This window comes from Colletotrichum aenigma (assembly GCF_013390185.1).
Source record: "Colletotrichum aenigma strain Cg56 chromosome Unknown KSG_Cg56_contig04, whole genome shotgun sequence".
Lineage (NCBI taxonomy): Eukaryota > Fungi > Ascomycota > Sordariomycetes > Glomerellales > Glomerellaceae > Colletotrichum > Colletotrichum aenigma.
This window is the reverse complement of record NW_023500910.1, coordinates 5,898,119-5,926,001: the sequence shown is the minus strand read 5'-3', so window position 1 is coordinate 5,926,001 and position 27,883 is coordinate 5,898,119. Positions and strand designations below refer to the sequence as shown.

The 27,883-nt window shown below is 48.1% G+C and overlaps 8 protein-coding genes across 8 annotated transcripts; 4 read left to right on the top strand and 4 right to left on the bottom strand.

Annotated features, from left to right (window-relative positions):
• Positions 1-8,900: 8,900 nt before the first annotated feature.
• On the top strand, positions 8,901-10,181 carry gudD (putative glucarate dehydratase; the record flags this gene model as incomplete). The annotated part of the gene is made up of 1 exon (XM_037322668.1): positions 8,901-10,181. The coding sequence occupies one exon, from the start codon at positions 8,901-8,903 to the stop codon at positions 10,179-10,181; it is 1,281 nt and encodes a 426-aa protein (XP_037178819.1).
• Positions 10,182-11,205: 1,024 nt separating this feature from the next.
• Positions 11,206-12,853, top strand: HGT1-8 (High-affinity glucose transporter; the record flags this gene model as incomplete). The annotated part of the gene is made up of 3 exons (XM_037322667.1): positions 11,206-11,282; positions 11,356-11,891; positions 11,952-12,853. The coding sequence occupies 3 exons, from the start codon at positions 11,206-11,208 to the stop codon at positions 12,851-12,853; spliced, it is 1,515 nt and encodes a 504-aa protein (XP_037178820.1).
• A 172-nt stretch (positions 12,854-13,025) lies between these two features.
• pqsH (2-heptyl-3-hydroxy-4(1H)-quinolone synthase) lies at positions 13,026-14,411 on the bottom strand (the record flags this gene model as incomplete). The annotated part of the gene is made up of 3 exons (XM_037322666.1): positions 13,026-13,793; positions 13,852-14,104; positions 14,158-14,411. The coding sequence occupies 3 exons, from the start codon at positions 14,409-14,411 to the stop codon at positions 13,026-13,028; spliced, it is 1,275 nt and encodes a 424-aa protein (XP_037179287.1).
• Positions 14,412-16,766: 2,355 nt separating this feature from the next.
• On the bottom strand, positions 16,767-17,543 carry CGCA056_v007416 (uncharacterized protein; the record flags this gene model as incomplete). Its single annotated transcript, XM_037322665.1, has 2 exons — positions 16,767-17,285; positions 17,472-17,543. The coding sequence occupies 2 exons, from the start codon at positions 17,541-17,543 to the stop codon at positions 16,767-16,769; spliced, it is 591 nt and encodes a 196-aa protein (XP_037179288.1).
• Positions 17,544-20,283: 2,740 nt separating this feature from the next.
• XYLO-2 (putative beta-xylosidase) lies at positions 20,284-21,464 on the top strand (the record flags this gene model as incomplete). The annotated part of the gene is made up of 3 exons (XM_037322664.1): positions 20,284-20,361; positions 20,415-20,672; positions 20,718-21,464. The coding sequence occupies 3 exons, from the start codon at positions 20,284-20,286 to the stop codon at positions 21,462-21,464; spliced, it is 1,083 nt and encodes a 360-aa protein (XP_037179184.1).
• A 203-nt stretch (positions 21,465-21,667) lies between these two features.
• CGCA056_v007414 (D-xylose 1-dehydrogenase) lies at positions 21,668-22,835 on the bottom strand (the record flags this gene model as incomplete). Its single annotated transcript, XM_037322663.1, has 2 exons — positions 21,668-22,728; positions 22,799-22,835. 2 exons carry the CDS (start codon positions 22,833-22,835, stop codon positions 21,668-21,670), a joined length of 1,098 nt encoding a protein of 365 aa, XP_037179185.1.
• Positions 22,836-23,342: 507 nt separating this feature from the next.
• CGCA056_v007413 (scyllo-inositol 2-dehydrogenase) lies at positions 23,343-24,476 on the top strand (the record flags this gene model as incomplete). The annotated part of the gene is made up of 2 exons (XM_037322662.1): positions 23,343-23,675; positions 23,730-24,476. 2 exons carry the CDS (start codon positions 23,343-23,345, stop codon positions 24,474-24,476), a joined length of 1,080 nt encoding a protein of 359 aa, XP_037179291.1.
• Positions 24,477-24,772: 296 nt separating this feature from the next.
• On the bottom strand, positions 24,773-26,583 carry CGCA056_v007412 (uncharacterized protein; the record flags this gene model as incomplete). The annotated part of the gene is made up of 6 exons (XM_037322661.1): positions 24,773-24,805; positions 24,899-24,957; positions 25,008-25,124; positions 25,180-25,578; positions 25,642-25,864; positions 25,921-26,583. The coding sequence occupies 6 exons, from the start codon at positions 26,581-26,583 to the stop codon at positions 24,773-24,775; spliced, it is 1,494 nt and encodes a 497-aa protein (XP_037179292.1).
• Between the last annotated feature and the right edge of the window lie 1,300 nt (positions 26,584-27,883).

The following is a 27,883-nucleotide window of genomic DNA, read 5'->3' as shown; positions in this document are numbered from 1 at the left end:
GGGGACACCCAACCTCTTGGCAAGAGGTGGATAGATGGCTTTATAAGAAGAAACCTATCTATCAAGGTCTAGAGAAGTCGATCTATTGATTTCAGGCGTGTCAATGGGGCATCTACTGAGGTTATTAGGGACTGGTTCAAATATCTCGCCATACCTCACATCCAGGCTATCAAACCAGCTAACAGATATAATATGGATGAGACTGGTATCCTTGAGGGTAAAGGGGATAATAGGCTAGTGCTAGGCACTGCTGCGACTAAGTCAGTAAGGAAGAAGCAGCCTGGTTTGCGAGCCTGGGTATCTATTATTGAGTGTATATCAGCTGGGGGCGCTGTGTTACGACCCGTAAACAAGGATAACAGCTGAACGACCCACTTGGGCATCGGGCGGCTAGAACAGGACATTTGTACCGCAGGATCACAGGAACAACAGGGACTCACTCGGAACGGAAGAACTATGGTACAAATCACGTGACGATAAGATAAGAAAACGATCAGTGGAGTACAGGAGGGAACGCTCAGTGATCAGTTGGTCTTGCCAACTGATCGCAATCACCTTACGCACTTAGGTGATCACTCTGGGATAGATAAAGAACACTGTTTGGAACTTATATATAATGACCCTGAGCCTGGCTCATGGTCAGACTTCTATAGCTCTTCAGCAATCAACTTAGTATTCATCCTCACGGATACTCTCAGCTTACCTTCACTGCAAATCACTTATTGAGTCTAAGACTGATCACTTTAGCCTCTGAAGACCTGATCTACTACAGCCTACGAACTACAACCTACGACCACGACCTAGTTGTTACGGTCAGCTATCCGACAGTAGGGTCTGCTAACAGAAGCTGGGGATTGATACGTTCTAACAGTACACTGGGTCGTGGTCGTAGGTCGTAGTTCGTAGGCTGTAGTAGATCGGTTCTTCAGAGGCCAAGGTGATCAGTCTTAGACTCAATAAGTGATTTGCAGTGAAGGTAAGCTGAGAGTATCCGTGAGGATGAATACTAAGTTGATTGCTGAAGAGCTATAGAAGTCTGACCATGAGCCAGGCTCAGGGTCATTATATATAAGTCTAATTCTGAACATGTTCCTTTGTACCTTAGGTCGATCTGGATCATTCCGATCCAGAATGATCGTTTGGCCCCCAAGTTGTGTTGGATCATATTGATCCAATATGGTCGTTATCTTATCATCACATGACTTGGACCATAGTTCTTCTGTTACCGAGTGAGTTCCTGTTGTTCCCGTGATCCTGCAGTACAAATGTCCTGTCCTAGCCGCCCGACGCCTAAGTGGGTCGGTCAACTGTTATCCATGCATAACGGGTCGTAACAACTAAACCCTCTTCTAGCCCTAGTGCTTCCATAACAAATGCAAGGAACATATAGGAGAGAAGCATAACTACTAGTTCTATCCCAGAAGATATAACGATAAGCCTATCTATGAGATCTACTTAACCTCTATTATGATTAGATAGACTATAATACTATTTAAATACAGCCTTATAGTCTTTAAATCTAGCCTATAATTTCCTATAAGATGTTAACATAATAATAACATAATATAAGATAAATGCTAATAAGATGAGTGCTAAGTATATTACTAAGAAAAGGTATACGCCTAGAGAATCGCAAAGAATAGACCTAGACCCCCACAGGTTAGGATCTGCGAAAACAGCCTTGCAAAAGCATGATAAGAAGGAAAGCAAATCACCTACCTAGGATAACCAGAGCAGTTAAAAAACTAGACTTACCTACTGACGACAGATCATAACAGGCAACAAACATAAGATCTATTCACTAAATATCATAAGGATATAAGGGTAATATCAAACTCAAAGTTACTATCAACCAGCAGATAACACTTATGCTGATCGACAGCAGAGCTGAAGCAAACTTTATTACCCCCCAAGCTATCAATAGGCTAGAAATATAATAGGGAGGAAAAGAACAACCATATCAGTTATATATAGCAGAAGGAGAAGAATTTAAGTATAAAAGAGGTACTATCTATCATAAGACTGCGCCCCTCAAAATAAGCTACCTGAATCGAAAAGAAAGAATCTAATTTGATATTGCTAATCTAGGAATATATAACATAGTGCTAGGATTACCCTAGCTATAAATAAGCAACCCACAGATAGATTGGAATAAAGGCTAACTCCATTAGGACCATAATGATTCAGTTCCTAAGCAGCCCTGTCAGAATCAGGCCTCAAACAAATCAATACGACAAGGAACAACAAAACGATATATCTACTACTTCAAAGCAAAAGAAGCTTAATCATAACTATTAATAACGATAGATCTTAAACAAAAGGATGATCTACTTCTGTCTATCCCAGAAGAATATAGAATTTATGAGAAACTCTTTGCAGCCGAATTAGAAACAGGATTACCCAAACATACCAGTTTCAACCACAAAATACCCCTCAAAAAAGGGAAGGAACCACACTTCAATAAAATCTACAGACTCAACTAGACAGAGATAGAAGCCTTAGATAAATACCTTAAAGAAAACCTTAAGAAGGGATACATCAGACCCTCAACGTCACCAGCAGGAAGCCTAATCCTATTTATACCTAAAAAGAACAGAAAACTATAATTATGCGTTAACTACTGCATATTTAACAAAATAACAATCAAGAACCACTACCTACTACCGCTTATCAACAAAATAAGACGACTCCTCTATAGAGCTAACTGGTTTACAGCCCTCAACCTCAAAGGAGCTTATAACCTGATCAGAATGAAGCAAGGAGAAGAATAGAAGACCGCTTTTAGAACTTGAAAAGGATATTTCAAGTACCTCGTCATACCCTTCAGCCTCACTAACACCCCTGCAACATTCCAAAATATGATCAACTAAGTCTTACGCAAATACGTCGATATCTGCGTAGTAGTCTATCTCGACAACATCCTCATCTTCTCATCAACACTTAAAAAACATAAGGAGGATGTACACCACATCTTATAAGCCCTCTAAGAAGCCAAGCTATTAGTTGAACCTGAGAAAAACGAATTCTACACATAGAGGGTGGAATACCTCAGATTCACTATCACCCCTAGAAAAGTCTGTATATCAGAAAACAAAGTCAAAGCCATCAAGGAATAGCTGGTACCTAACAACCTCAAGGAAGTCTAAGGATTTCTAGGTTTCATCAACTTCTACCGCAAATTCATTAAAGACTATAGCAAGATCAACGCAGCTCTCACAAGCCTCAGCCGCAAAGACACACCCTTTATATGGGAAGAACCATAACGAACAGCATTCCAGAAGATCAAGGATCTTATTGCTAGCAAACCTATCTTAATTATTCCAGATCTAATAAAACAGTTTAAAGTAGAACCTAATATATCTGACTATGCAATAGGAGCATAATTATCTTAATGAGATTCAGAAGGATAACTACACCTATATGCCTTCTTTTCTCGCAAGCTCCACAGACCTAAACTTAACTATCAGGTTCATGATAAGGAACTCATGGCAATCATCAAAGCCTTTAAGGAATAAAGACCTAAGCTCTTAGGACCACCTACAAAGTACTTATACATTTAGACCATAAGAACCTTTCATACTTTATAACTTCAAAAGTATTAAATAAACAACAGATTAGATAGTTAGAATTCCTATCAGAATTTAACTTCTGAATTATCTACCGCAAAGGATCAGATAATAGCAGAGCTGACGCTCTTAGCTGACGACTAGACTATAACATCCTAGTACCTAAAGAAACCTAGGTGATTCTCAAAGGAAACAACAATAGAGACCTAATGCTAGCAACTAAACTCTTGATGATGGCTGGACGATCTAATACTAGCCCGCCTAGCGAACTAGACGACAAAGCAATTATGGAGTTTTATGCTCGCCCTGCATATAGTCACTAAGGAATCACAAAAACTTAGAAATAACTATAATAATAATATAGAGAAAAGGTTACTAGAGAATAAGTAGCAAAAGCAATTAAGGATTATGAGGTCTGCCTGAAAAGCAAACCTGCTTAACATCAGCTGTACAGCATGCTATAACCCTTGCCTATGCTGCAAACCGCTTAGCAATCTATATCCCTCAATTTTATCGTCAAATTACTAAAGTCTTAAGAACCCCTTATAGGAACACACTTTAACAGCGTTCTTATTATTGTGGACCAACTCACAAAGTACGCCTACTTCATTCTATACAAAGAAGCAAGTAACGCTGAAGAATATGCCTACATATTTCTCAAGTATATCATCGCTAACTATAGAACGCCCAAAGGAATTATATCAGATAGAGATAAGATCTTCACTTCTAAATTCTGGAAGTTAATCACATCACAACTCAGTATCAAACAATTAATATCCACTGCATTCCACCTGCAAACCGACAGACAAACAGAACGAATTAACTAAATCCTCGAAATATATCTCCACGCCTATGTTAACTACAACTAAGATAATTAGGTTATATTACTACTAATAGCCTAATTTGCCTATAACAGCACAGTAGGAGAAAGTACTAAGGAATCCCCCTTCTACCTCAACTACAGATTTGAACCTACCGCCTATAGAGAACCCTAAGCAGGCCCAGCTGCAGTTAAAGCTGTTGCCTCAGTACAACAAATCAAGGATATCCAAAATAACGCACGCAAAGAACTTGAATTTATATGACAACAAATAATATGATTCAGTAATCAACAAAGGATTGAGGGACCAACCTTAAAAGAGGGAGATAGCGCCTATCTTATATAGCGAAACATTAAGACAAAGCGACCAAACGACAAACTTAACTATAAAAAACTCAGACCTTTCAAAATTTCACGAGTAATTTCACTAGTTAACTATAAACTCAAACTCCTAGAAACCATAAAGTGTCACCTAGTATTCTATATCTCACTCCTCAAACCAGCATTATGCAGATTATAGATAAACGATATTATTATTGTGGAAGACAACAAACCAGAGTATGAAGTTAAACGAATTATTAACTATCTTAAAGAACCAGAAGGGTATTAATACCTCGTCAAATAGAAAGGATACAGATATAAAGACAATATATAGGAACCAGCCAAAAACATCACCAAAGCAGTAGAAAAACTTATAATCTACTGGCAATAACACTAAGAACGAGAAGCCACACTAGCACCTATTATATTAATCCAGAAGAATGCTGGATATAAACGAATCAGACACCTATATCGCTTCACCAGACCACCTACTAAAGCTGATCAACTGCAACAAGGGAAACCGTTTATTCGCCTAGGAACGCCAGAACACAACCAAGATTCCCCCAACAGAAAATTCAGAGTACTAGGATTCTAATCACCTAAGACAGCATCTAGGTCTACCACACTAAAACTACCTATAGACTGAACCTCTAACGTAGGTGACACCACCAGCTCCTCCTTAGTAACCTCCCAGCCCTTCTGAAACACTATTCTCTTCTGCTTATGCAAACGATCTAACTTCGCTATAGATTTATCCAGCTCAGCCTGCGCCGCATATAAAGCAGCAATTTTCTTTCTTAACACCTCCTCTTCAGCCACCTCTGCATCCTCCAGATGAGCAGCCTCATCTAACAAACGATTAACTACGATCAGTCAGTAAGACCTATAAAGCATAATAAGCTTAAAGAATATATAAGTGCAAACAGCGTCTGCTGCTGTATTATAAGACTGCCCTAGATAGGTATATATTACAACCTGTTATATATAGATAACAGTTAACCAACCCCACTTAGGCGTCAGGCGGCTAGGATAGGATATTTATACTGCAGGATCACAGAAACAACAGGGACTCACTTAGTAACAGAAGAACTATAGTCTAAGTCACATAATGATAAGATAACGATCATATTAGATCAATATGATCCAACACAACTTAGGGGCTAAACGATCATTCTGGATTAGAATGATCCAGATCGACCTAAGGTACAAAGGAACATATTCAGAATTAGACTTATATATAGTATAACCCTGAGCCTAGCTTATAGTCAGACTTCTATAGCTCTTCAGCAATCAACTTAGTATTTATCCTCACAGATACTCTCAGCTTACCTTTACTGCGAATTACTTATTAAGTCTAAGACTGATCACCTTAGCCTCTGAAGACCTGATCTACTACAGCCTACGAACTACGACCTACAACCACGACCTAGTGTACTGTTAGAACGTATCAATCCCCAGATTCTGTTAGCAGACCCTACTGTCGGATAGCTGACCGTAACACGCTGCTATCCATCCCTTGGTTATATATAAGGGTAAGATAGTTTAACAGCAGTAGTTTCCTCTAGAACTTAGCCTGTATGATGGATGGGAGTTCATATCAACAGAGAATGGGTGGACTACTGATGCTACTGCTGTTGAATGGTTAGAAAGGGTCTTTATCCCCTAAACTAAGCCCTCTAGCCCTAACTAAGCTAGACTCCTTATCCTAGATAGCTATAGGAGTTATATAACGACAGATTTTATATGGTTATGCTATACTAATAATATCTATCTGTTATTCTTACCTCCACATACCTCTTATGTCCTCTAGCCACTTGACCAGTTAGTCTTCAGCCCTGTTAAGGCAGCATATAGGAAAGAGCTGGGATATCTTAGTTAGTGGATCGACTCTACTGTTATAGGCAAAAGGAACTTTATTTCCTGCTATCAAAAGGCTCGCCTAGCTGGGCTGACTGCAGGTAATATTAAGAGTGGCTGGAAATATACTGGGTTATGGCCTGTTGCTATTGCAAAGCTGCTTATGAATAGGCTGCTGGTTCAGAAGGTAATATTATCAACAACAACACTATTAACACCACTTAATAAGGTTGCCAGAGATAAACATATAGCCTAGGATGCCTATGGTATAGAGGGCTGGGCGTCAGCCTTATCTGCTGTGAAGTGGTCTACGCCAAGGAAGGTGAAGGACCTAGGGGACCAACTACATATATTCAGCCAACTAGAACAAAACATCGCCACATAACGCCAGCTCTTCAGGAAGGTAAAAAAAGGCTTCTAAGAGCAGTCCTTTTCCCTAGCTACCGCCCAGCAAAAGATAGAGCTTCTAGAGGCCAAGGTTGCCAACACTGCTAGCAGGAAGAGGAAGGCTGTTCAGTTGGACCCAAATACGAAGTTTGCGACAATCAAAGAGATACGGCAAGCCCAGATTGAGGCTGGCGAAGCTGAAAATGATTCAGATGAATCCAGCGCATCTGAATTACCCAGTGAGGCCGAAAGTTGCATTATTGTGGCTTCAAGAGGTAGTTGATAATTAATTGAATAAAGTGGTGGTGGTTGCGATGGCGTCAATTCATGGCGGTCGAAAAGCAGGGGTGGTCGAAAAGTGGGTGCTTTGACTTATGTATCCCGAGAGCCATAGCGAGATGAGCCGTGATACCGAATAGAGTCCAACAGTGATTAAGTCGGGACTGGGCTAAGAGGTAGAAGCATTGGGCTAAGCGTGCCTGCACGTGTGCCAGGCTTATCTCGCCCTTCTCCATCGACAACTGGTGCTCTGCAACGGCAAAGAACCGAGCACTGACTTCAGTTGACTCGGCCGTCGAATCCTTACTGTCAACAGACAAGCGACTTCGGTAATTGTTGGAGTGAGCAAACACCATGAAGAGGATCGCCGTTCGACTCCGAGCAGACTCTTTGTAGAGCAAAGCACCATGAGTGTCGTACAGCTCTTCCAACCATGATTCCACAGAGGGACGATGCAGAAAGCGATGCGTGGTTGCGGCGAAATCGAAATATCTCTTTAGCATTGACTCTGCCACGGGCTTTGGTGGCAGAATTGCAAATGAAGAGTCATGGCCAGGCAAGGGTCGATCGCCAAACTTAAAGACGGAGGAGTTGAAGTAGCCAGGAGATTGAACTTGCAGTTTCCTCTGGATCCTCAACAGGAAAGAGACCCCAGATGCCGGACCCACGTAGTGGCCCTGTTCATCTGTTTGAGAGGGCTCGGGGGAGTTGCGAGTGGAAGTCTGACGTTGATGTGGCTCTTGGGGCTGATTGCTCAGGACATCATTACGTTCAGTAGCTCGATGCCCCGAGGGAAACAAATCCAGTGCCGCCCCTGGAAGTGCAGTTGGAAGTGAGTGAAACTGCACCCGGGTCTCGCCAGAGATTGAGTCTCGGTGATTGCCTCCATCACCTCTGTTTCTCTGTTCCGACGTCGACGGAGAGCGGCCGAGGTCTCTTGAATTATCAGAGCCCGCAGTTTCGTTGTCGACTGCTGGTAGAAGTTGGCCTCGTCGATACGTCGCCGTGAACTGGCAGTCAAGCTGAAGGTGAGCGCAGAAGACGCACGGCCAAGTCCCCGAACATCTCGTTTTCCGCCTGAATCAAGTGGCGTTAGTCTACTCCGGCAGTCGTCACGGTGTACTCACGACTTGCAGCGATCGCATGCTCTGTTGACCCTCGGTCGAATGGGATCATCTTTCAGCCGTTTGGGTGCTCGGCCGTCTTCCGGCGCATCGGATGCTCGACGGACGCGGGGGAATGGTGTCGTTGACGTCTCATCCATCGTTTCCTCGGATGTCAAGTATCGTCAATTTGACCATTCCTCGGATCAACTCGTGAGCTGGACAAATGACCTGGTGTTAGTTGCGGGGGCCGAGGAAGACCGGGGTCTGTTCCGCGGATGCGCTTATCCGTTTCGAGGAGTGAACTCCATTAGGAATGCGGCGGAGCCGATCCTTGTCCACCTCCTCTTATCCGCAAAAGCGGCGGATATTCAGGACCCCACCCCGGCATTCGATCTGCTGATCTTCCGGGGAAGCGCTGCGACAACGGCCATTCGATGAGTCCCATCTTCGGCTGTTAAAAAGATGTGAAAGATCTGGTGGTAGACTCCAATTTCGAGAGACGCAAGTTCCTACCGGCCCACCTGAACACAGCGTTGCAAACCAACAAAGCTTAGAATCAGCATCATGTCTCCTCGTGGCATTATCCGAGATGTCATCATCACACCGGTTGCATTTCATGACATGCCATTGCTAAACAGCGTCGGCGTGCATGAACCATTTGCCCTGCGCAGCATCATTGAGGTAGTTACGGATGACCAAGTCTACGGGCTGGGTGAATCCTATGGCGACTCAACGCACCTCGGTCGCTTGCAGGCGGCTACCGATCAGATCAAGGCCAAGAACCTCACAATCTACGACACGAATGCCATCTACCAAATATGCGTCGACTCACTAAAGGGCGACACCACCACTGGTGGCGATGGCATGGCGGGCATGGTGACAACCGCCTCCGTTGCTGACAAGGTCTTCTCCCCATTCGAGGTCGCTTGCCTCGACATTCAGGGCAAATTTGCAGGCGTGCCCGTCAGTGAACTGCTGGGCGGCCGCGTCAGAGACAACGTTCAATACTCTGCCTACCTATTCTACAAATGGGCGGGGCACCCCGGGGACGCAGACGATGAGTACGGCGCCGCGCTTGACCCGGAAGGCCTCGTGCGGCAGGCGAAGAAAATCATTGACGAATTCGGATTCAAGGCCATTAAGCTCAAGGGCGGTGTATACCCGCCGGCACAGGAGGTCGAGGCAGTCAAGGCCCTGCATGCAGCATTCCCCGGGGTGCCCCTGAGGTTGGACCCCAATGCCGCCTGGACTGTCGAGACATCCAAGTGGGTTGCCAAAGAGCTCGACGGCATCGTTGAGTACTTGGAGGATCCTGCCCCCGAGATCGAGGGTATGGCAGCTGTAGCCAAGGAGGCCTCGATGCCGCTGGCCACAAACATGGCCGTTGTCGCGTTCTCACATCTCCCGCCTTCTATTCTCCAGAACGCGGTGCAGGTCATCCTTTCAGACCACCACTTCTGGGGCGGCTTGCGCAAGTCTCAGACACTGGCGGCAATCTGCGCGACCTGGGGAATGCGTCTCTCAATGCACTCCAACAGCCACTTGGGTATCTCGCTTGCGGCGATGACACATCTGGCGTCGGCGACTCCCAACCTCGACTACGCCTGTGATACCCACTGGCCCTGGAAACCACGGAACGAGGATGTTGTGATTGACGGCGCGCTTACATGGTCCAATGGTGGTGTCAATGTGCCAACAAAGCCTGGTCTGGGGATTGAGCTTGATAGGGAGAGGCTGGCTAAGCTTCACCAGCAGTATCTCGACTGCGGTTTGCGGAAGAGAGATGATACTACATATATGCAGAAGTTCCAGCCGGACTTTTCCGCAAAGATCCCCAAATGGTAGCGCAACATCTAATCATGTAATTACTTTCCATATTGAAAACATGTTGCTCCTAAGTAATCGCCTGTAGTCAAACTGAAGAGATATATCTGTCCCAAGGCCAACTCTGCTATTTTTTCGCCACTCGATGTTGAGTTATAATACTGCCAAGTACTCGAAGGAAGACCATTAAATCATCCCTATCTACGAAAAGCCAGTATCAGTATGAAAACATTTCTGAAGCAAAGTCATCAGCCACGAAAGCTTAACAATCCGCTCATAATACGCATCGGAGAGCTCTGCAACTGATGGGGCGTGTGGCATGAACTCAAGCTGCCACGTATTTGGCTATGTAAACAGTGTCTGTTCCTCTCAGCTGGTCGTAGGTTGGCTTATCCGCGTCAATTTCTCCGTACTGCACGTGGAGCGCCTGACGGACGGTTTTTACGCGGTATTGAACACCACTTACTTATACTGACATCAGTCTCGTTTCGTTGCCGGGGTTTCATGCGTCTCCATGTATCATCAGGAGCTACAAGCTTCGGAGGCTCTAATCCACGATCTCCTCGGATGAACTAAACCTGAACGGAAGGTTCTGGCTGATCACAAACCTGGCCGTCAGACGATTCTCCTCAATATGGATCCGCTGGGCCCCGAAGCTCATACCACTCAGGGCCCTCAACCCATGCAAGAAGCCGCCCACGGGGTTTCGGCAAGTTGGTTTCACGGGGGAATCTTGGGGGGAATGCGGGGGTGGAGTTCATCATTCCTTTGTGCGGGGAAGTGGACATCAGGATGAGCCACGTCCAACCGGACTCGACTTGTACGGAGACATTACCGAAGGACCCAACGATTTCGCAAGGTGATACACCGGAATGTTGGGAGTTATAAGTTTTAGCAACTGCACCCTGACTTTGAGTTAGATTCTATGAAGGCTTGAAGTATTCCAGTCAAGGTTGGCCTCCTCACTGCTCTCAACATCGTCTCTCGTTCGTGAATGTCCTTAACTGGAACATAAAGCATCACGCCTCAGACACACACTTACACAATGACGAAACGTACAGCGGGCCATCGCGGCAACTCGACTAGATCGATCCTGATAGGTCTAGCCATCAGTCTCGCAGGGTTCGTACAATCATCCGCAACTTGACGTTGAGATAATATTGGACCAAATTACTGACTCGACATGACATCGCAGCTTCGTGTACGGCATCGATACCGGTATCATCGCATCGACCATTGCACAAAAGACATTCAAGCTGTACATGTATGGATCCTCGCTGGATAATGCTTCTGTGAGGGCTGGCATCGTATCCGGATACTATGCTGGATACGCCTTTGGTAGTGGTGGCTCAGCCTACACCATGGACAGGATTTCTCGGCGGTGGACCCTTCTTCTGGGTGCAACTGCCAGCGTCATCGGGGCCATTCTTCAGACTGCCGCTGTGAACCCAGCCATGATGATCGTTGGTCGCGCCTTCTCTGGCTTCTCGACCGGCATGGTCTACCCTACGGCTCCGGTCTACTTGGCCGAGTTGAGTCTCCCCGAGAACCGCGGATTCCTCGTGGGTTTGAAAGGCTTGATGAATACTCTAGGCTTTTTTGCTGCTGGCTGGGTTGGTTACGCTGGCTCATTCGCTGTCGGTGACCTGCAATGGCGGGTACCACTGGCTACCCAGATCCCTCCAGCGCTCTGCCTTGCCATCATGACCATCTTCCTCCCTTACTCCCCGCGTTAGTGTACGTATCCTCCCACGTAGATACAGAATTTTCGACTAATCATGCATCTCATAGTGGCCTCCAAAGAGCGATACGATGAAGCCAAACAGGTCATGTACACCCTTCACAAGCACCGCGGCTCTGAGGTCATAGAAAGAGAGTTCGCCGAAATGTGTAGTCAAATTCAACTGGAGTCAGAAAAGAAGAAGAACGTCATTACCAACTTCCTGAACCTATTCACGCGCAAATACATCCGTCGCACTCTCCTTGCCTGCCTCACAGTCAACATGATGAAGCTCTCTGGTTCAAACATCATCCAGAACTACCAATCCATCATGTACAACTCTCTCGGTTACGAAGGACAGACTGTGCTCCTCATCGGAGCTCTGTACGGTTTCATGGCTGTCATTGGCCAGATCATCAACGTGTTCTTCGTTGCCGATCACTGGACCCGGCGCGTCACGGTAATCTCTGGTAGCTACTGTCTGGCCGTATTGCTCGCAGTTTTGACGGCGCTCTCAGAGCGGTTCCCAGAGGGCTCTAACCCAGCAGGCTCTCGGGCGGGAGTGGCGTTCATCTTTCTCTTTGTCTTCGCCTACTCCTTCTTCTTCAACAGCGTCAACTGGGTCCTTGTCGCAGAGATCTTCCCTCTCGATCTTCGCGGTGTTGGCGTCGGCTTCTCTGTCTTCACGCAATCGATCACGGCGATCTGGCTTTCATACGCAGCATCCATCGCTTTTGATGAGATCTCGTGGAAATTTTACTTTGTCTTCATTACTTGCAACCTATTCGCGGGAACCATTTACTTCTTCTTCTTGCCAGAGACGCGGTTCCTATCTCTCGAGGAGGTTGCGGCTAAGTTCGGAGACGAAATTGTGATAGCTCCCTCGAAGGACGTAGAGTTCGATGAGAAGAACGTCACATCGACTGAGAAGGTAGAGGTATCATCTGACCACGTCGAGGGCTCGCGGCGATGATGGAAGATAAAATCGCTTGGCAAAATTAGGGAAGAAGCTTCCCTGCACAGTCTCGTTTGGTAGCATTATTGCATGATTATCTCTTTAATCCTCAAAGCTGCATTGATTACCGCTCCTTCATCTGTTCAGGCGAGAGACCCCAGACTGTGCGGTGTCGAGCACGGCTTCGCTATTAGAGCAGCGCTGCCGGCTGGACGGACTGTCCATGGCGCAGAAGCTTCTCTACTGCTTTATCTATCTCGTAATGGTACATCCAAGTAGCTTTCTTCTCGCTAGCTCTTCTAACCCTTTCCTCGATTTCATCATCAGCCGGAAGTTGTTCGGCCAAGAGCTTCGAGTTGACAGCTGCAAAATTGTCTAGAACGCCGTACAAGTCTCGATAATGCGGCGATCTGATCTGATCATATAGTTGGAGGGCTTCTGCCAAACCTTCTCCCTTTACGCGCGTAAAGTCCAAGCTTCGGGTAAGAGCATATACGTCCTCTAGAGCGAAGCCCGCCCCTGCGCCAAAGGCTCCGGACAGTGGATGGGATGCATCTCCGATAAGGGCGATGGCGTCGTGCGAAATCACGCTTTCGAGTCGCGCACCCGAGAATAACGCAAACTCCTCCGTTTTTCCCTGTGCTGCGAGCTGGATGACCTTGCGAACTGGCTTGCAGAACTCACCATACTCTGAGGCGATGGTCGAGAAGTCAAAAGACCGACCCCAGCTGACGTGTTCTTGGCCCTCAGTCGGTCGGCGGATGCGAGCAGTAACCTCAAAGTCATCTCCACCCAGAGGACAAGTAAAGACGTATTTTCCACCAACGTTCTGCCAGAAAACGGGTGATCTGGGAATACCCTCGATGTCGAGGGCGGCAGATTTAGAGATGATGGTTCGATAAGCGGATTGTCCGTTATACTTGATCTTATGGTCGGGAAATGCAAACGAGCGCACAAACTGTGTTGCAATCAGCGGACCGGTGGAGGATGGTACTTTACTGGGTAGTGGAACCTACAGATCTGATGCCATCTGCGCCAATAAGCAAATCCACTTCATCAGTGAAGCCATCGGCGAAATCAATCCTAATTTTCCCATTTTGCAACTTCTCGATATTGGTCAACTTTTTTGACACCCTGATCCGAAATTTGTCAACCTCTTGGAGGAGCGCTGCTTGAAGTTTGGCCCGGACCAGCCGGCAGCTGCGTTGTTGAAAAGGGACATCTGCTGCGTGACTGCTCTGCTCGAGTAGCTTGCCAGTTCTTCCGTTTCTGGTGATGGTCAGCTAATGTTTGGGCGGTCTATCGCAAGTCGGACTTGATACCTTGTTTGTCCGCTGGTTCCATCTTCAGCCCTGAAGAAGTCATTTGGGTCTACATTCTTGGCAGCCCCAATCAACTCCAGCAATCGCCAAGTGTGGCGCTGTAGACTGATGCCACCACCAGTCTCACTTATCTCAGGCTTCTTCTCGTAAAGAGTCCAATCGACATAATTGAGCTTTCCAAACTCGATCGCAGCGCCTAAGCCGCCTGGTCCACCGCCAATAATGGCGACCTTGAGGGGAGGAATGCTTCCCATGATAATGATGGTCCACGATGAGTAGGAATTTGAGACCACAGCCGTAACGGAAATGATTGAACAAGTCGCTCAGAGGTTCACGACAACAATCATCAAGCCCATCCGCCATGTGATGAAATCGAAAGCGGCTTGCGCGGCATTTTATGCTCTCATATCGCAGGCCAATGAGTGCTGCTTATCAGGCCATTTGACTGTATTGCGCAATATTCGGAGCTTATTGTCAATTCGGCCGACGCCGATAAAGGAGCTTCCCCCCACGAAAATGAGATGTTTTGGAGCCACCAGCATCAGTGGGTCATTGAATGGTAAAAGATTGTGAATTGCTGACATATCAACAGTTGGAACCTGACAAAGTAAAGAAAGCCTACTTTGCTGGTAGTCTGGGGGTGTGAGGAAAGAGCGTAACATGCTGGGTGAAGTATTTCATGTCGCCGAACCTGACATAACCTCCATCAATATCGCAAGAAAATTCTCAATGGCAACCAGAGAGTTAAAAGAACAGAGAAGCTCAATGAATGTGTGAGGAGAAAGGCGAAGTAGTCAATAAGATGGTTGCAAGTTTACAGACAAAAATAACAAAGGGCACTCCTTGCATGTTCACTATGACATTGCAGCCTAGAGCCCATCGTCAATACGATAGTATTCGCTCCATCGCTAGACAATGTTGGTCAGTGTGACAAGCAAAAACTAGCAACTAAGTGATAGATTGTCTCACCTTATCCCACAGCCGAGACGAGTCCACAAAGCGTAGGTCAGTTCCAAGTCTGATCCTACCTTTTGGATCATAGTTGATACATCCCGCGTTTGTCCCGACTCCCGGGGGCCGTAGCGGTGGTCCGTTTGGCTCCGGCACCTATCCCGGGGTAGTTCGAGGGGCTCGCTTTCGGATCGAAGATGCCTTCCTTAGGTGCCGTGCCTGGCTTCAAAATACCGCTTGGGGATAGCGATGCAAAGTATGATTCTCGGGCGGCCAGGACGTCTTGTCGAGGCAGGAGACCCTTGACAAGGAGGTAGCCTCTGGTATGGTATCGATCGCGAAGGACTTCGACGGGTTCATCGGGAAAGGAGGGCTTCAGCAGAGGCGAGGAGGTCATCATTGACAAAGAGAAACTTGCCGTCGATATATGGTGGCACAGACGAGTTAACAGAAGGGGGTTGCAAAGACATGATGACCAGGCTTTGATAGAATCGATGGATCCGAAGAGATTAACGATGAAATGATTCAAGTTTTTTTTTTTTTTTTTTTTTTTTTTTTAACGCCATGGCGGCAAGGGCGCAGCCGCCCTTGCGGCAGACCTCCCGAAGGGTATGTGGCGTGGAGGGCCGCAGGATCTAGCTATCTACTGTGTAGTACACGCCTCTTCCTAGCGTCCTCCAGATCTTGCCCGAGGGCCACTATGTGTTCTATCCGTCCCTAGTTCCCACTGGTGCCCTAGTTCCGTTATAGCAATCTGCTGTCCTGATAACTATAGGTAGTCTGTTGTTGAGAGGATAGGTTAAGTCCTATCTATTAGTAACGCGGGCAGATCTTCTGGAAGAAGTCTGTCACGTCAAGGAAGGCCTGGAAGCCTTCATAATCGGTGATTAGCCCCTTAAAGTAGCGCTCTAGAGAGCCTATAGGTCCTAGAGGCTCCCTTCGACTATGAAATGATTCAAGTGGTTTGCAGCAGCTGCCAGAGCAATACGAGAGATGGATGGGTTTCATGTTGGAGTGGTGGGGGAATTGTCCTGGAGAAACTGTTCAACTCGCTATCTTCTGGTCAGCGGGTAGGTCAGCTGTTTTCAGGGTTGAGAACTTTGGACTTATCTGTGTTGTAAACAGCATTGAAGAGCCAAGTACTTCGGTACAACGAGGCGAGAGAAGCCCCGATTCCTCGCATTTCTCTAACTTTGATTCGGCCATTCAATGCTGGTCTAACCGTTTCCGGTGCATTGCTCCATTCTGTCCTGTCAGCTGCGAACCAGATCCTCATATCGTCTCCGTCAGCTGCGACTTGTGCAGGGGTCGAGTGGGTAATTATCCCCGACGAAGTGTGCAGCTACGTTGTGGTGAACGAGGAACGAGCTCGTTTGAACAAGCCAGAGCTGATATCACAGTCTGCTCTGAATAGGTAAAATCTGCGATGCAATTAAACCCCGAACCAGTCCCATCTCAGCTTGGCGTGCCGGAGTAACGTTGGGGCACTGTAGTCACACGAAGTCGGTCTTCTATTGAACGTGATGAAGCAATTTGCCCAATTGTACACCCGATATTGACATCTACCTTAGGATACTGTGATATCTCAGTAAAATGTGCCTTGAAAACTTAGATTCTGTGTTATGCTGTTTCCACGCCGAACGACTTAACACCCAACGCTAAGGTCTGAGGTCATCGGCAGTGTAGTACTGGCCCTTGCCTGTGTACATCCACTCTGTCACGTAGACGTCACCTCCTGAAGGGCATTTAAGTCCCGTTCCAGCTCCATTGCAAGTTGCATAGACGCCGAGAAGGGCCCCAGTATAAGGGCCACTTTGACCGCTGACCAACTTCGCCGACACGATAGCCATTACGATCTTGTGTTCGGGCTCTGCAGCTGAATATGCGGCAAGAGTATAGTTATAGTGTGTTGCATTTGGTGTAGAAATCTCGAGTTGAATGAGATCTCCATCCCATGTTTCGGGAACTTTCGCGAGATATTCTTCAGGGGCATTATTTCCTGTGGCTCTAAAACGCAAGAAGCGATCAGTGCCTTCGGCGCCATCGGCCTTGGGTTGCGCTACGACGGCGAGATCGGCGTGATTATCCTGTGTCAAGAAAACAGTGACTCCTACCTCTAGATCAGCTTCATCGAGGGGGACGTCTAGGGTCACATTGAAGTTGAACAGAGAATCGGTCTGTGGTCGTCCGATGAAGGACAGTCCAGATCGGCTATCTAGCTCTGCATTGTCGCCAGTGAGGTTACCTCAACTGGGCACAATATGTATGCCTTTCAAGTCCACGATCCCAAAAGCTCCCTGCAATGGGACCATCCAATAGATTAGGTTCCGTGGTATCTCGCTCATTGTCGTGAAGTGATATACGTCGGGATCAGAGTTGAAAGGGCCATGGCCAGGGAGCTCTCTGCTAGATGGGGGCGTCTGCCAGCCCGACATCTTGCCCCTGACTGGCTCCAAAATGGGCCATTCGCCCTGCTCCCAGGTTACCGGAAACAGGACCGTTTCTCGTCCCATCGGATAGATGGACCACTCTGGTCCTGAACGCGTGGACAACGCGACACCCAACTAGTTGTCATTGGTGTCTTGGAACAGGTCTGCGTGGCCAACGGTCTTACGTTTTCCGATTAGACAAAGATTATACAATATGACTTATTTCACATACCTGGAAGTACTCATCTGTATCCTTGTTTGTGAGCACTGGATTGTTGGGGCATGGCGTATATGGACCAGTGAGATCAGCCGATCTCCCCATGACTTGATAGTGCCCAGGCTCAGTCCCCCCCTCGGCCATTGACAAGTAGTAGAACCCGTCTTCGCGGTAGATGTGCGGACCTTCTGGCCACACACCTCCAGTTCCTGACCAAAAAAAGTGTTGTTGAGGACTGTGCCAGTTTCAAGGTCGACATCAAGAAGTACGGTGCCTTGGCCTCCGCCAGGAATGTACAGCTTGCCGTCATCATCCCAGAAAAGATCTAGGTCTCCGGCCGGTGTGGGAAATGTGATAGGGTCTTCCCAGGCCGCGTTGTAATACGGATCATTTGTCTTGAAAATTGTCCCCAACATGCCATCAGGCAAGCCAAGGTATTCACATATGACCCAAAACTGTCCATCGCGGTGCCTGATAGTAGCCGCGTAGAACCCTTCTTGTTGGCCTTGTAATACGCCAATTTCAACACGCCTGAGTGAAAAACAGTGTAGCGACACAACACAGCAAGACATACCTTTTGTCTGTTGACTTGTACCGGGCATTTGGGCTTCTCGGTTCCACGCGTGGCTGATTAGCTTCCAGTTCGACAAGTCCTTCGATGCGTAAATTGGGAGGCCCGGGAAAGTGATGAAGCTGGAAGTAATGCAGTAGAATATTCCATCAACCTGCACACAAGAGGGATCAGAATGCCAACCAGGCAAGACAGAATTGTGAAAAGTCGAGTTTCCGGCTTGTGCAGAGGAGATCCCATTGCAAACGAGCCAGCCTATGAGCAGGTACTTGAGAACAGAGAGCTTCATCATGGTCAGCCGGACGAACTCACCGCAGTTCGCAGGATCTTACACAGTCAGTTCCTTCTGCTGCATAGGGCCCGTATCATGCTTTAAGTACTTTACTATTGATACATGTCCTCTTGGACGTGCGTAGACCCAGGATACGGTCAGGGCTCCCGAGGTCTTGATCATCATCCCACGTCTTGGTATTGCGTGGGAAGCTTCTGCCGTTTGATTCCGGCTAAAAGGAAAACTTCAGGCGGAAATACATCCCGCAAAGAAACCAAAGAAACAACATTCTCAACACATGTTGGGAATGAAATTCACTCCTGGTATCGGTATTGGGAAGAGAAAGGTGCATTGGCGGCAAATGATTACAAAAGGTGACCGGTAGTTGGCGCTGTGCCGCACCAATCCCGCGTAATCGTATCTCGCTTAATCCCGTCCCGAGTGATCGTATGCCCCAGACCATGTTTCCAGGTCTCGGAGTGCGGGGAAGACAAGATCTACTGGGGTCTGATCTACTCATTTCGACGTTTCTAGATTTACCCGCGAACCGAAAAGGCTTTGTGACGCTCTTCTTGAACCCTGTGGTCAGTCTCATGAGACTTGCAGAGGGAATCGTGCTAAGAGTTCCCACTTGGAAACCGTTGCCAATGAGGAAGATCGCCCCATACATCTTGATGGTCAGCATCCGGACGAATGAGCGGGGAGCGTTTCTGACTCTTGGCAACTCAGTCTACCCAGGCATCTCAGCACGTGCATTCACAGTACGTAGACCTGTCTGAGGAAACAACGCATAGAATTTGTAGTGGAAGTAGTTAGAATTTACGTTATGCTTCGGCTAAACTCTTGAAATTTGCTTCAGCCGGAAGGCTTTGCTTCGGAACGACTGATTGTCATGAGATGGACATGCCGACGAGCGTCAACCCAAGTATTAAGATACCCATGGCAAATACTACTGCATTTCAACCAAGTATAGAAAGGACAGCCGGCCTGGTCATTCTCAGAAAACAACTACGCATCAATAGCAATCTTCAGAATTTATCACTTTCAGCATGCAGTGCAGAACTTCCATCATCTTCTTTCTCGCGATGTTAGGCTTCGGCCGCATCGAGGCTCGCTTTGGTCATGGGGCAGGATCTTTCTTCTTTCTTCCCTTCTAACTTTTATTCTTCGCAGTTTGCCACCTGGAGGCGCACCTTGTTGACTGCCGTATGACTCTGACGGGGAAACATGTGGAGGGTCACAGCGTAACCTCTATGGCTAACCCATGGGGTAGGATAACACGTTCATGAACCCAATCCTATGGGCGGATCTTGCAGACCCGGAAGTCGTCCGAGTCAACGACACGTACTACTATGGCGCCTCGACGATGCACTACTCCCCCGGGGCACCCTTACTGTGATCCTATGACTTGGTCAACTGGGAGTTTGTATCTCATTGCGTTCCCGAGCTCCCAGGATCCCAATTTCATCTCAGCGGAAGTGATCACGCAGCATACGTCAAAGGGGTCTGGGCATCCTCCCTTGGATATCGCCAGAGCAACGGCGTTTTCTACTGGTACGGCTGCATACAGGGAGAGGGCAAAACTCACATCTTCACTGCATCGAACCCAGAAGGACCTTGGACCCATCACGAACCGATCCCCAATTGCTACTATGATCTGGGCCTGCTAATAGACACCGAAGACACCATGTACATCGCGTATGGAGCGGTAGACATCCATGTTGCTCAGCTGTCACCTGATGGATTCTCGGAGGTTCGGAGCGAGGTAAGCATATTCGAAGTGCTCATCTCTGGTAAACGCGTTGACGATTACTGGAGGTGGTTTACACTGAAGATGCTCACAGATACATCGAGGGCTCGCGCTTTTACCACATTGATGGTACCTACTATATCTGGATCACCAAGCCAGGAGACGAACAACATGTGCTCAAGTCGACATCCGGTCCATGGGGTCCCTATGAGATCAGAGAGGTCATCGCTCAGATGAAAGCACCAGTCGAAGGAGCCGGAGCTCCCCACCAACGAGGTCCCGTCTCCACAGAGAACGGTGACTGGCTGTACATGGCCTTTATCGATGTGTATCCAGGTGGCCGCGTCACAGTTCTTGCACCCATCGAATAGGATGCCGAAGGCTGGCCGCAGGTAGTTACGGATGCAGATGGTGGCTGGGGCGTCAACTACCCTGCACCCGTTCAGACTACCAAGACCGTCGAAGGAATTGGTGCCTATGTTGACAAGTTTGAGGGAGACACCCTGGGACCTCGTTGGGAGTGGAACCATAACCCAGATAACGACGCATGGAGCTTGGGCCCTGATGGACTGGTTCTAAACACAGCGACGGTTTGTGAGGGACTATACGGAGCCTCAAACACTCTCACGCAACAAATTCTTGGGCCGAAGAGCCAAGGAACTTTCCGCCTTGACATTTCTGGGATGATTGAAGGGGACCAAGCTGGTGTCACGGCACTTCGACAAGACAGCGCTTACATCGGGATCCACAAGACCGATGGGGTAGCGCAACTTGTCTATGTTGCTGGCATCAGCATGGATTCAGAGCAAGATTGGTTGACCACCTCCAACGGCTACGTCAAGGCAGAGGGTCCTGTGATCGAAGGTGCAGACCTGTGGCTAAGGATCAAAGCCGACATCACGCCTTCAGTCTTGGGAGACTCTAGCAACATTCCGCGATATGCTTCTTTCTGGTACAGCGTTGATGGGCAAAACTTTGAACAGCTTGGGCCAGACTACGCTCTCAACGCCGAGTGGTACTTCTTCATGGGGTACCGTTTTGGTGTCTTCAATTGGGCCAAGAAACATCTGAGTGGAAGTCTGTTGGTGGAGGAGTTTGCGCTGGAGAAGTTGGATTAGTGCTTGACAGTTATCTCCAGTTCGCATCGAGCCGTTGTATCAATGCACAGCCCCTATTGAACATGCGTTTTGCAGAAAACCTGAGAGGAGCAAAGGGACACTAGCCCTCGAGTTAGGGTAGAAGTCTGAAAACGAAATCGATCTACATTCAGTCTTATTTAGCAACCTCTACTTCTAGTAAATCTAGCAAACATGACAATCTATCATTGCTCAGAGTCTTGAGGATACACAGTTCCTCCTTGTCGTCTTATTTCGTCCATGATTTCCATAACACGTATAGTCTCTGACCATGGCATGACCGAGCTTTCCAGCTTTCCAGCCAAAACATCCAATGCAGCATTATCAGCTTCCCAGTAGTAACCACGCCCAACTGGCTTGTAATCGTGCTTCTTTGCAACATCTCTCTTCACGATGCCCGCATTCTGGTCCCTCCAGAACTTCTCGTAGACAGTGAAAGACTCTGGGTCGGAAGGAACCGTTCCATGGACTTCAACAGTGCCGTTGGTTCCTTGAATTCGTGCTATGACGTCCGGGTTGCCCGTCGCCATCGTTGTCGATGTGATTACGCCTTGCCTTCCCGTTGACGGGTACTGAAGAATCACGGTGGTTGTCACCTCAACCTCGCCCCAATGCGTCTGAGCGGCGAGAATCTTGGGTTTCTCTGAAGTGGCTGGGGTTCCTGCATCCAAACCGAGAATAGCCCACGTCAAGGTGTAAATGCCAAGATCAAGTAGTGAGCCAGCACCGAGGCGAGGCTGCTTGTATCTGGATCCGTCCGGTAGGTTGGGGATATCCATCTCCAAACCGAACTCGGAGTACACCCTGAAGACGTCGCCAATGATCTTCTCCTTATGCAACATACGCTGCAAGTCCTGAACAAGCGGGCGGTGGCGGAGCCACATTGCTTCAGCAACGTAAACTCCCTTCTCCTTGGCAAAGGCGAACACTTCCTTCGCATCTCGGGCATTCAAGGTGAAGGCCTTCTCGCAAAGGACCGGCTTTCCCGCCGCAATCGCATTCAGACAGTTTTGTTTGTGAAATGCATGCGGGGTTCCGATGTAGAGAATATCCACGTTCGAATCCTCGTAGACTTCGTTGTACGACCCGTAGATAGTGGGGTTACTTGAGGGGCAGTACTGCTTCGCAAAGTCTTTTCCCTTCTCGACAGAGGAGCTACCAATTGCTTGCACAATATGCTTGACCTTCGCATCTGGTCGGGAGATCAAAAGATCCTCCACAAACCAAGAGGAGATCATCCCCGTCGCTGTGACCTGTCAGTCAGTTTGTCAAACAACGCAAGCTTGGCGCCATGCGGGGGCGGGGGAAGATCTCACCAACAATTCCCCAACGAATCGCTGGTAATTCCGACATTGTGATGTGATTGGCTGAGACGAACAACGTCAGACTGTGCCAGTTGGAGATCGCTTGACAGAGGAATGCGCTGTATTCAAAAATTCTAGAATGATTCGGCGGATGAAGACTCAGCCAGTTCTACGGAATTCACTGACCGAAGACCCATCTTATATAGTCTCCGTAGACTGAGTTGGCCGTCCCGGCCCTGCTGACGTCGGTATTCGGGATGTCCCCCGCAATGACGGTCGGTGATTTGACAATCAAGGTATTACCAATTGGGAGCATTTTCGCCGGTTCTCCCTGCATTCGTCTGAAATAGCAACAAAACCCGCGGATTATTGCAGACGCCCAACGGGACTTCGGTCGTGACCATAAAAGACTTATCGTGCACTCTGTAAGCAAGGCATTGGCTGCTCTGCTCTTTCATCGTTCTAGCTGTATCTCGCACACGTCATTCATCAAACGCCCTTCCTGCAACAGAAGCTGACCACCCTCACCTAACTTCCAAAAGGACGACCTCCGACGATGGCCTCCCAACACACGATCCTCAACGTCGGAGTCGTTGGCATTGGTCGCATGGGTCAACGTCATGCCATGAACCTATTGCGACTAGTCCCCCGAGCTAAGCTTCTCTGCGCTTGCTCCCCTGCAAAAGCTGATCTCGATTGGGCTGCTGTCAATCTCGAGCCTTACGGAGTCAAGGTGTACAGCACTTTCGAGGAAATGATTCAGACCCCTGGACTCGAGGCTGTAATCATCTCGTCCATCACAGCGCTTCACATGCCCCAGACCATTGCGGCATTTGAGAAAGGCATCCATGTTCTGTGCGAAAAGCCGATCTGCAACTCTGTCCCAGAGGTAATTCTGTCACCGTCTGCATCGGATGAACCACGAACGCTAATATCTATGCAGCTTGAAGACTTGTGTCGACGTGTCGAATCAAAGCCTGAAACAAAGGTAATGGTTGCGTTCTCCCGTCGCTTCGACGATAGTTATCAAGACGCCCTCTCCAAGATCAAGGAAGGGACAATTGGAAGGCCATTCGTCTTTAGATCCCACGGCATAGAGAAAGGGGACCAGAGTCCGTTCTTCATCCAGTATCTTGCCAACTCCGGAGGAATTTACTACGACACTGCAATTCACGACATCGACTTGTCGCTGATGTTCCTTGGTGAGGACTCAGTGCCAAAGTCTGTGTCAGCAACTGGTACAGCCGACATCTTCCCAGATCTCAAAAAGACTGGAGACGCCGACAATGCCATTGGGTTGTGTGAGTACTGGGATGGCAAGATCGCCCATTTCTACCATTCAAGGAGTTCTGCCGTGGGATACGACAATGTCACAGAGATATTTGGCACCGAGGGCAAGTTGACGGTTAACGCGACCCCAAGGAAGAATCGTGTGGAGATCGCTGCGAGCGATGGATATGTCAAGGTTGAGCCGACGCCTTCATGGTATGACAGGTACATCTCGGCTTTTGTGGTGGAGGCAAACGCATTTGTGGACGCAATTCTTGACGGGAAGGATATGCCTATCCCACTGAGATCAGCCGTCACGTCTCTGAGGATAGCTGCGGGCTTGCAAGAGAGTCTACGAACGGGACAGAAGATTTACTTCAATCGCCAGGGCATTGCTACAGGACCTACTCCGCAGCTGTAAAGGTCTCGAATAGATTAGAGACAGGTCATAGAAGGGCAAAGCTACCATTTGATATCGAAATGGAAACATAAGGTACTTCCATGACATTAAAGGTTTTACCAGTTACTGTCTGAGGAAATACACAGATAGGGCCTCACTCGCTGTCATTGGCATTGCCACAACGTTGATCAAAAATTTGGATTTCAATTGCATATATGAAATAGACTACCGGACTGAACCATAATATCAAGGTATCTTATCCTATGACACCATGTCCTCTAGTGCCCTGTGTGTATCGTAGTCCAAGTCTGCGATACTCAGGGCAGGGGGGGCAAGATTGTCTCAAAGAGCTAGAGGTGCACAACGTGTTAGTCCAGAGGTCCACATCAAAGAGTTCAGCCAGCCTTGTGGTAGATGGGACGGGAGGAGTAAGCTCTACGTACCCAGAGGTTAAGCTCTTTCTTGTTCTTTCGAAGCTCGTAATACTTCTGATCAAGTTTATCTGACACAAGTCAGTGCATTGTCATCATGCGAATAGAGAGGAAAACTGACCAGAGGTAACGTGAAGAAGATCCTTGTACTTCTTCTCCTTGCTGATATTCTGGAGTCCGTCGAGGAACAGCGCAGCCTTAGCGTTGTCGCCAACCTGGTTGACGAGGAATCTGACAACTATCAAAAAGGTCAGTAGTCTGTCACGCAACGAACAGAATCAGAATATACTTACAGTCAGGGGAATAGTACGCTGCAGAGCATTTCTGGCTGCAGGTAGAAATTCCGTTCGCAAATGTGCTCTGATCTTCTTCGTTGGGTTCACCGTCCGTGATCGTGATGATGAGAGGCGGCCTTTTGAAGTCCTCCTCCTTGTCGAGGACATCGTACACAAACGGCTTGAGGATCTTTTCGTTGAGACCTGTTCCGAGCTTGGTGGATCCATTCGGCTTGAAGTTGAACTTGCCGCGGATGTCGCTGCCCCGGACGTTGTCGAGACCCCCGTCATTCCTGTTCAGGAAACGAATGTGCACACCCATGTTCTCTGGGGCAAACGAGTTCATCAGCACGCCAATGTCGTCAACAAGATCGGTCTGGGCAGTCCATCGATTTCCCTCCATGGATCCACTGTCATCTGTTCGTGAGATCTTCATCAGCCAATGCTCCTCAGATTACCTCTCGTGCCAAGAAAGCTTACCGCAGTAAAGAATAGGCTGGTACAAGGCGCAACGCAGCTTCTCGTTGAACTCGCCCGGATCCTCGGTCTTCGTGCCTGCATCCTTTTGTCTCTCCCATGCTTCGTCGGCAATGTCGTCGATCAACGGATGGTCTGGTGGGTATGTGTCGTCGAGACCCATGTCTTTGATGATCTTCCTGATTGAGTCTACACAGTCCTGGTAGGAACTTGGCAACCTTGGCTTCTTCAAAAACGTCAGTTCTGTCATCAGAGCAAGCTGGAAGGTGCAGATGCGCTTACCTGAGGCTTGTCCCCAGGATTGGTTTTACCAATTTCATTATTGATCTGCTTGAAGGCTGCAGCAAGAGCATCCTTGAGTGTCTTCCAGGGCTTGCAGTATGCGAACAACAGAAGCACTGCGGAGATGATGAACTTGGCCAGCGCAGGTTCGATTGAACCCTGGTTCTCGGGATCTTCAAGAGGCGCGCTGATCCCAGGGCTGATGAGGCCGTTGGCAATGTCCTTGGCCGTTTCTCCATTGCTGTTCTTGACAGTTTCGGAAGCTCCCGCTTTCTTCAAAGCATCAATGATCCGAGGGTCTGCCTGGTTTCGCAGTGCCGTCATGAGTGGGGTGTCATTGGGTCTGCGCCCCTCTCGCGCGTTTCTGTCAACGGACTCATCCTTGAGGATGATCTTGACCACCTCGAAGGCATTCTCCTTGGCAGTGACAGCCATGTGAAGAAGCGATTGGTCTTTGTATCGTGCTCTCGTGTTTGCCTTGCTGCCGATGAGGAGCCGAACGTTGGTGAGGTTGCCCAACATGACTGCCCAAGCCAGTGCGCTGTAACCGTCCGGGGCATCGTCGATCTGGAAAGAAGGGTCGCTGCGGGCCTTCCGCAGGTCACCGCGGGTGATTTCCTCATTGCGACTGACCCTCTCGTGAATGCTGCCTCCAATAGACATGATGTGCAGCGGTCTCGAGGGACAGGAAAAAATGGCGGATATGATGATATGTCTAATATGGTCCCGAAAGCCTTGGATGTTGTTGCCACAATACCTTCACAGCTCTGGGTAAGGCGCCTGGCTTTATATTTGCGACCAACTTTGCACTGCGTTTTCCCGTCGTCTAGGACCCTCTACCACTTCCAAGCAACAAGCGACGTTTTTCTTCCCATCTAACTTTTCCTTACAAGCGATGTGCAAGTGGACTAGATTGATAATTCCACAGAGTTAGCTTCTTCGGAATCTATTCCGACTCAAATGCCCCATTTTCATTGGATTCATCGTGAACGAGCATGGCATGATGTAACGTACTTTTGAAAATGATAGACTAACCATTCATAGTCTCATCAATGTCTTTCCGAAGTTACCCATCTTTACCGTTCATACCTTTCAAGTCTGACACAGGATCTACGGCAGGTAAGCATGAAGAGGGCCAAGGAAAAGCCATTCTACCGGAAGGAGTATCAAGAATCTCTCACTCTGCGCCATCCATTCCTATTGCTAAGATAGCTATCGTGCGGCCTTTTCATGTGTTTCGGGACGTAGGCAAGACTGCGGCTGAGACAGCTTTCAGCCAGGTTCCAGAGATCTCATCCAGTATCTAGCTATGTGATCCAAATGCCATGGGAACCCACGTCTGATCCAATTCGTGCCCATGAGCGGTATTCGAAAACGTACTCGTGGGACTCTAGAGAAAGGCTAAAGAGAAAACGAGGTACGCTTGTTCTGGAAGCGAGACAGTAAATCTCATGGAAGCGTCATTCTGACCAAAGCCTTTCCAGGGGCGGTTGAGACATCGGAAAACTTAATATGCGTCTCAAACCGCGGGGTGGTCGGGCATGTATTTACCTTATGGCCGGTTCAGACTTTGTGGCTATGGAGAGCTTTCATGCCGCACACAAGTGCCCCGAGGATAATCTTGGAGCGGGGAAGTGAGACTAGTGGCTGTTGCGCTCAAACGACTCGGACCGCGCCGACGGCGGTGTTATGCCGTTTGTCCCGAGGTGGTGGGAGCATCCATGACATCACAATGAGAGACATTATCTAAGACAAACGGATATCGTGCCCGGGGCTTTGAGATCAGCTACATAGAGAATCCGCAAGCAGACGATTGCATGGAGTTTGGGCTGTTATGGCCTTAACGTGCCTTCATTGCTGTTGATACGTAGCCTGAAGACTAGCTTGACATTTAACACGGTTCTTCGACATATACCACCGCCAGATATTGTTACGAGCAATGTGTTACAGTTGATTCCATTCT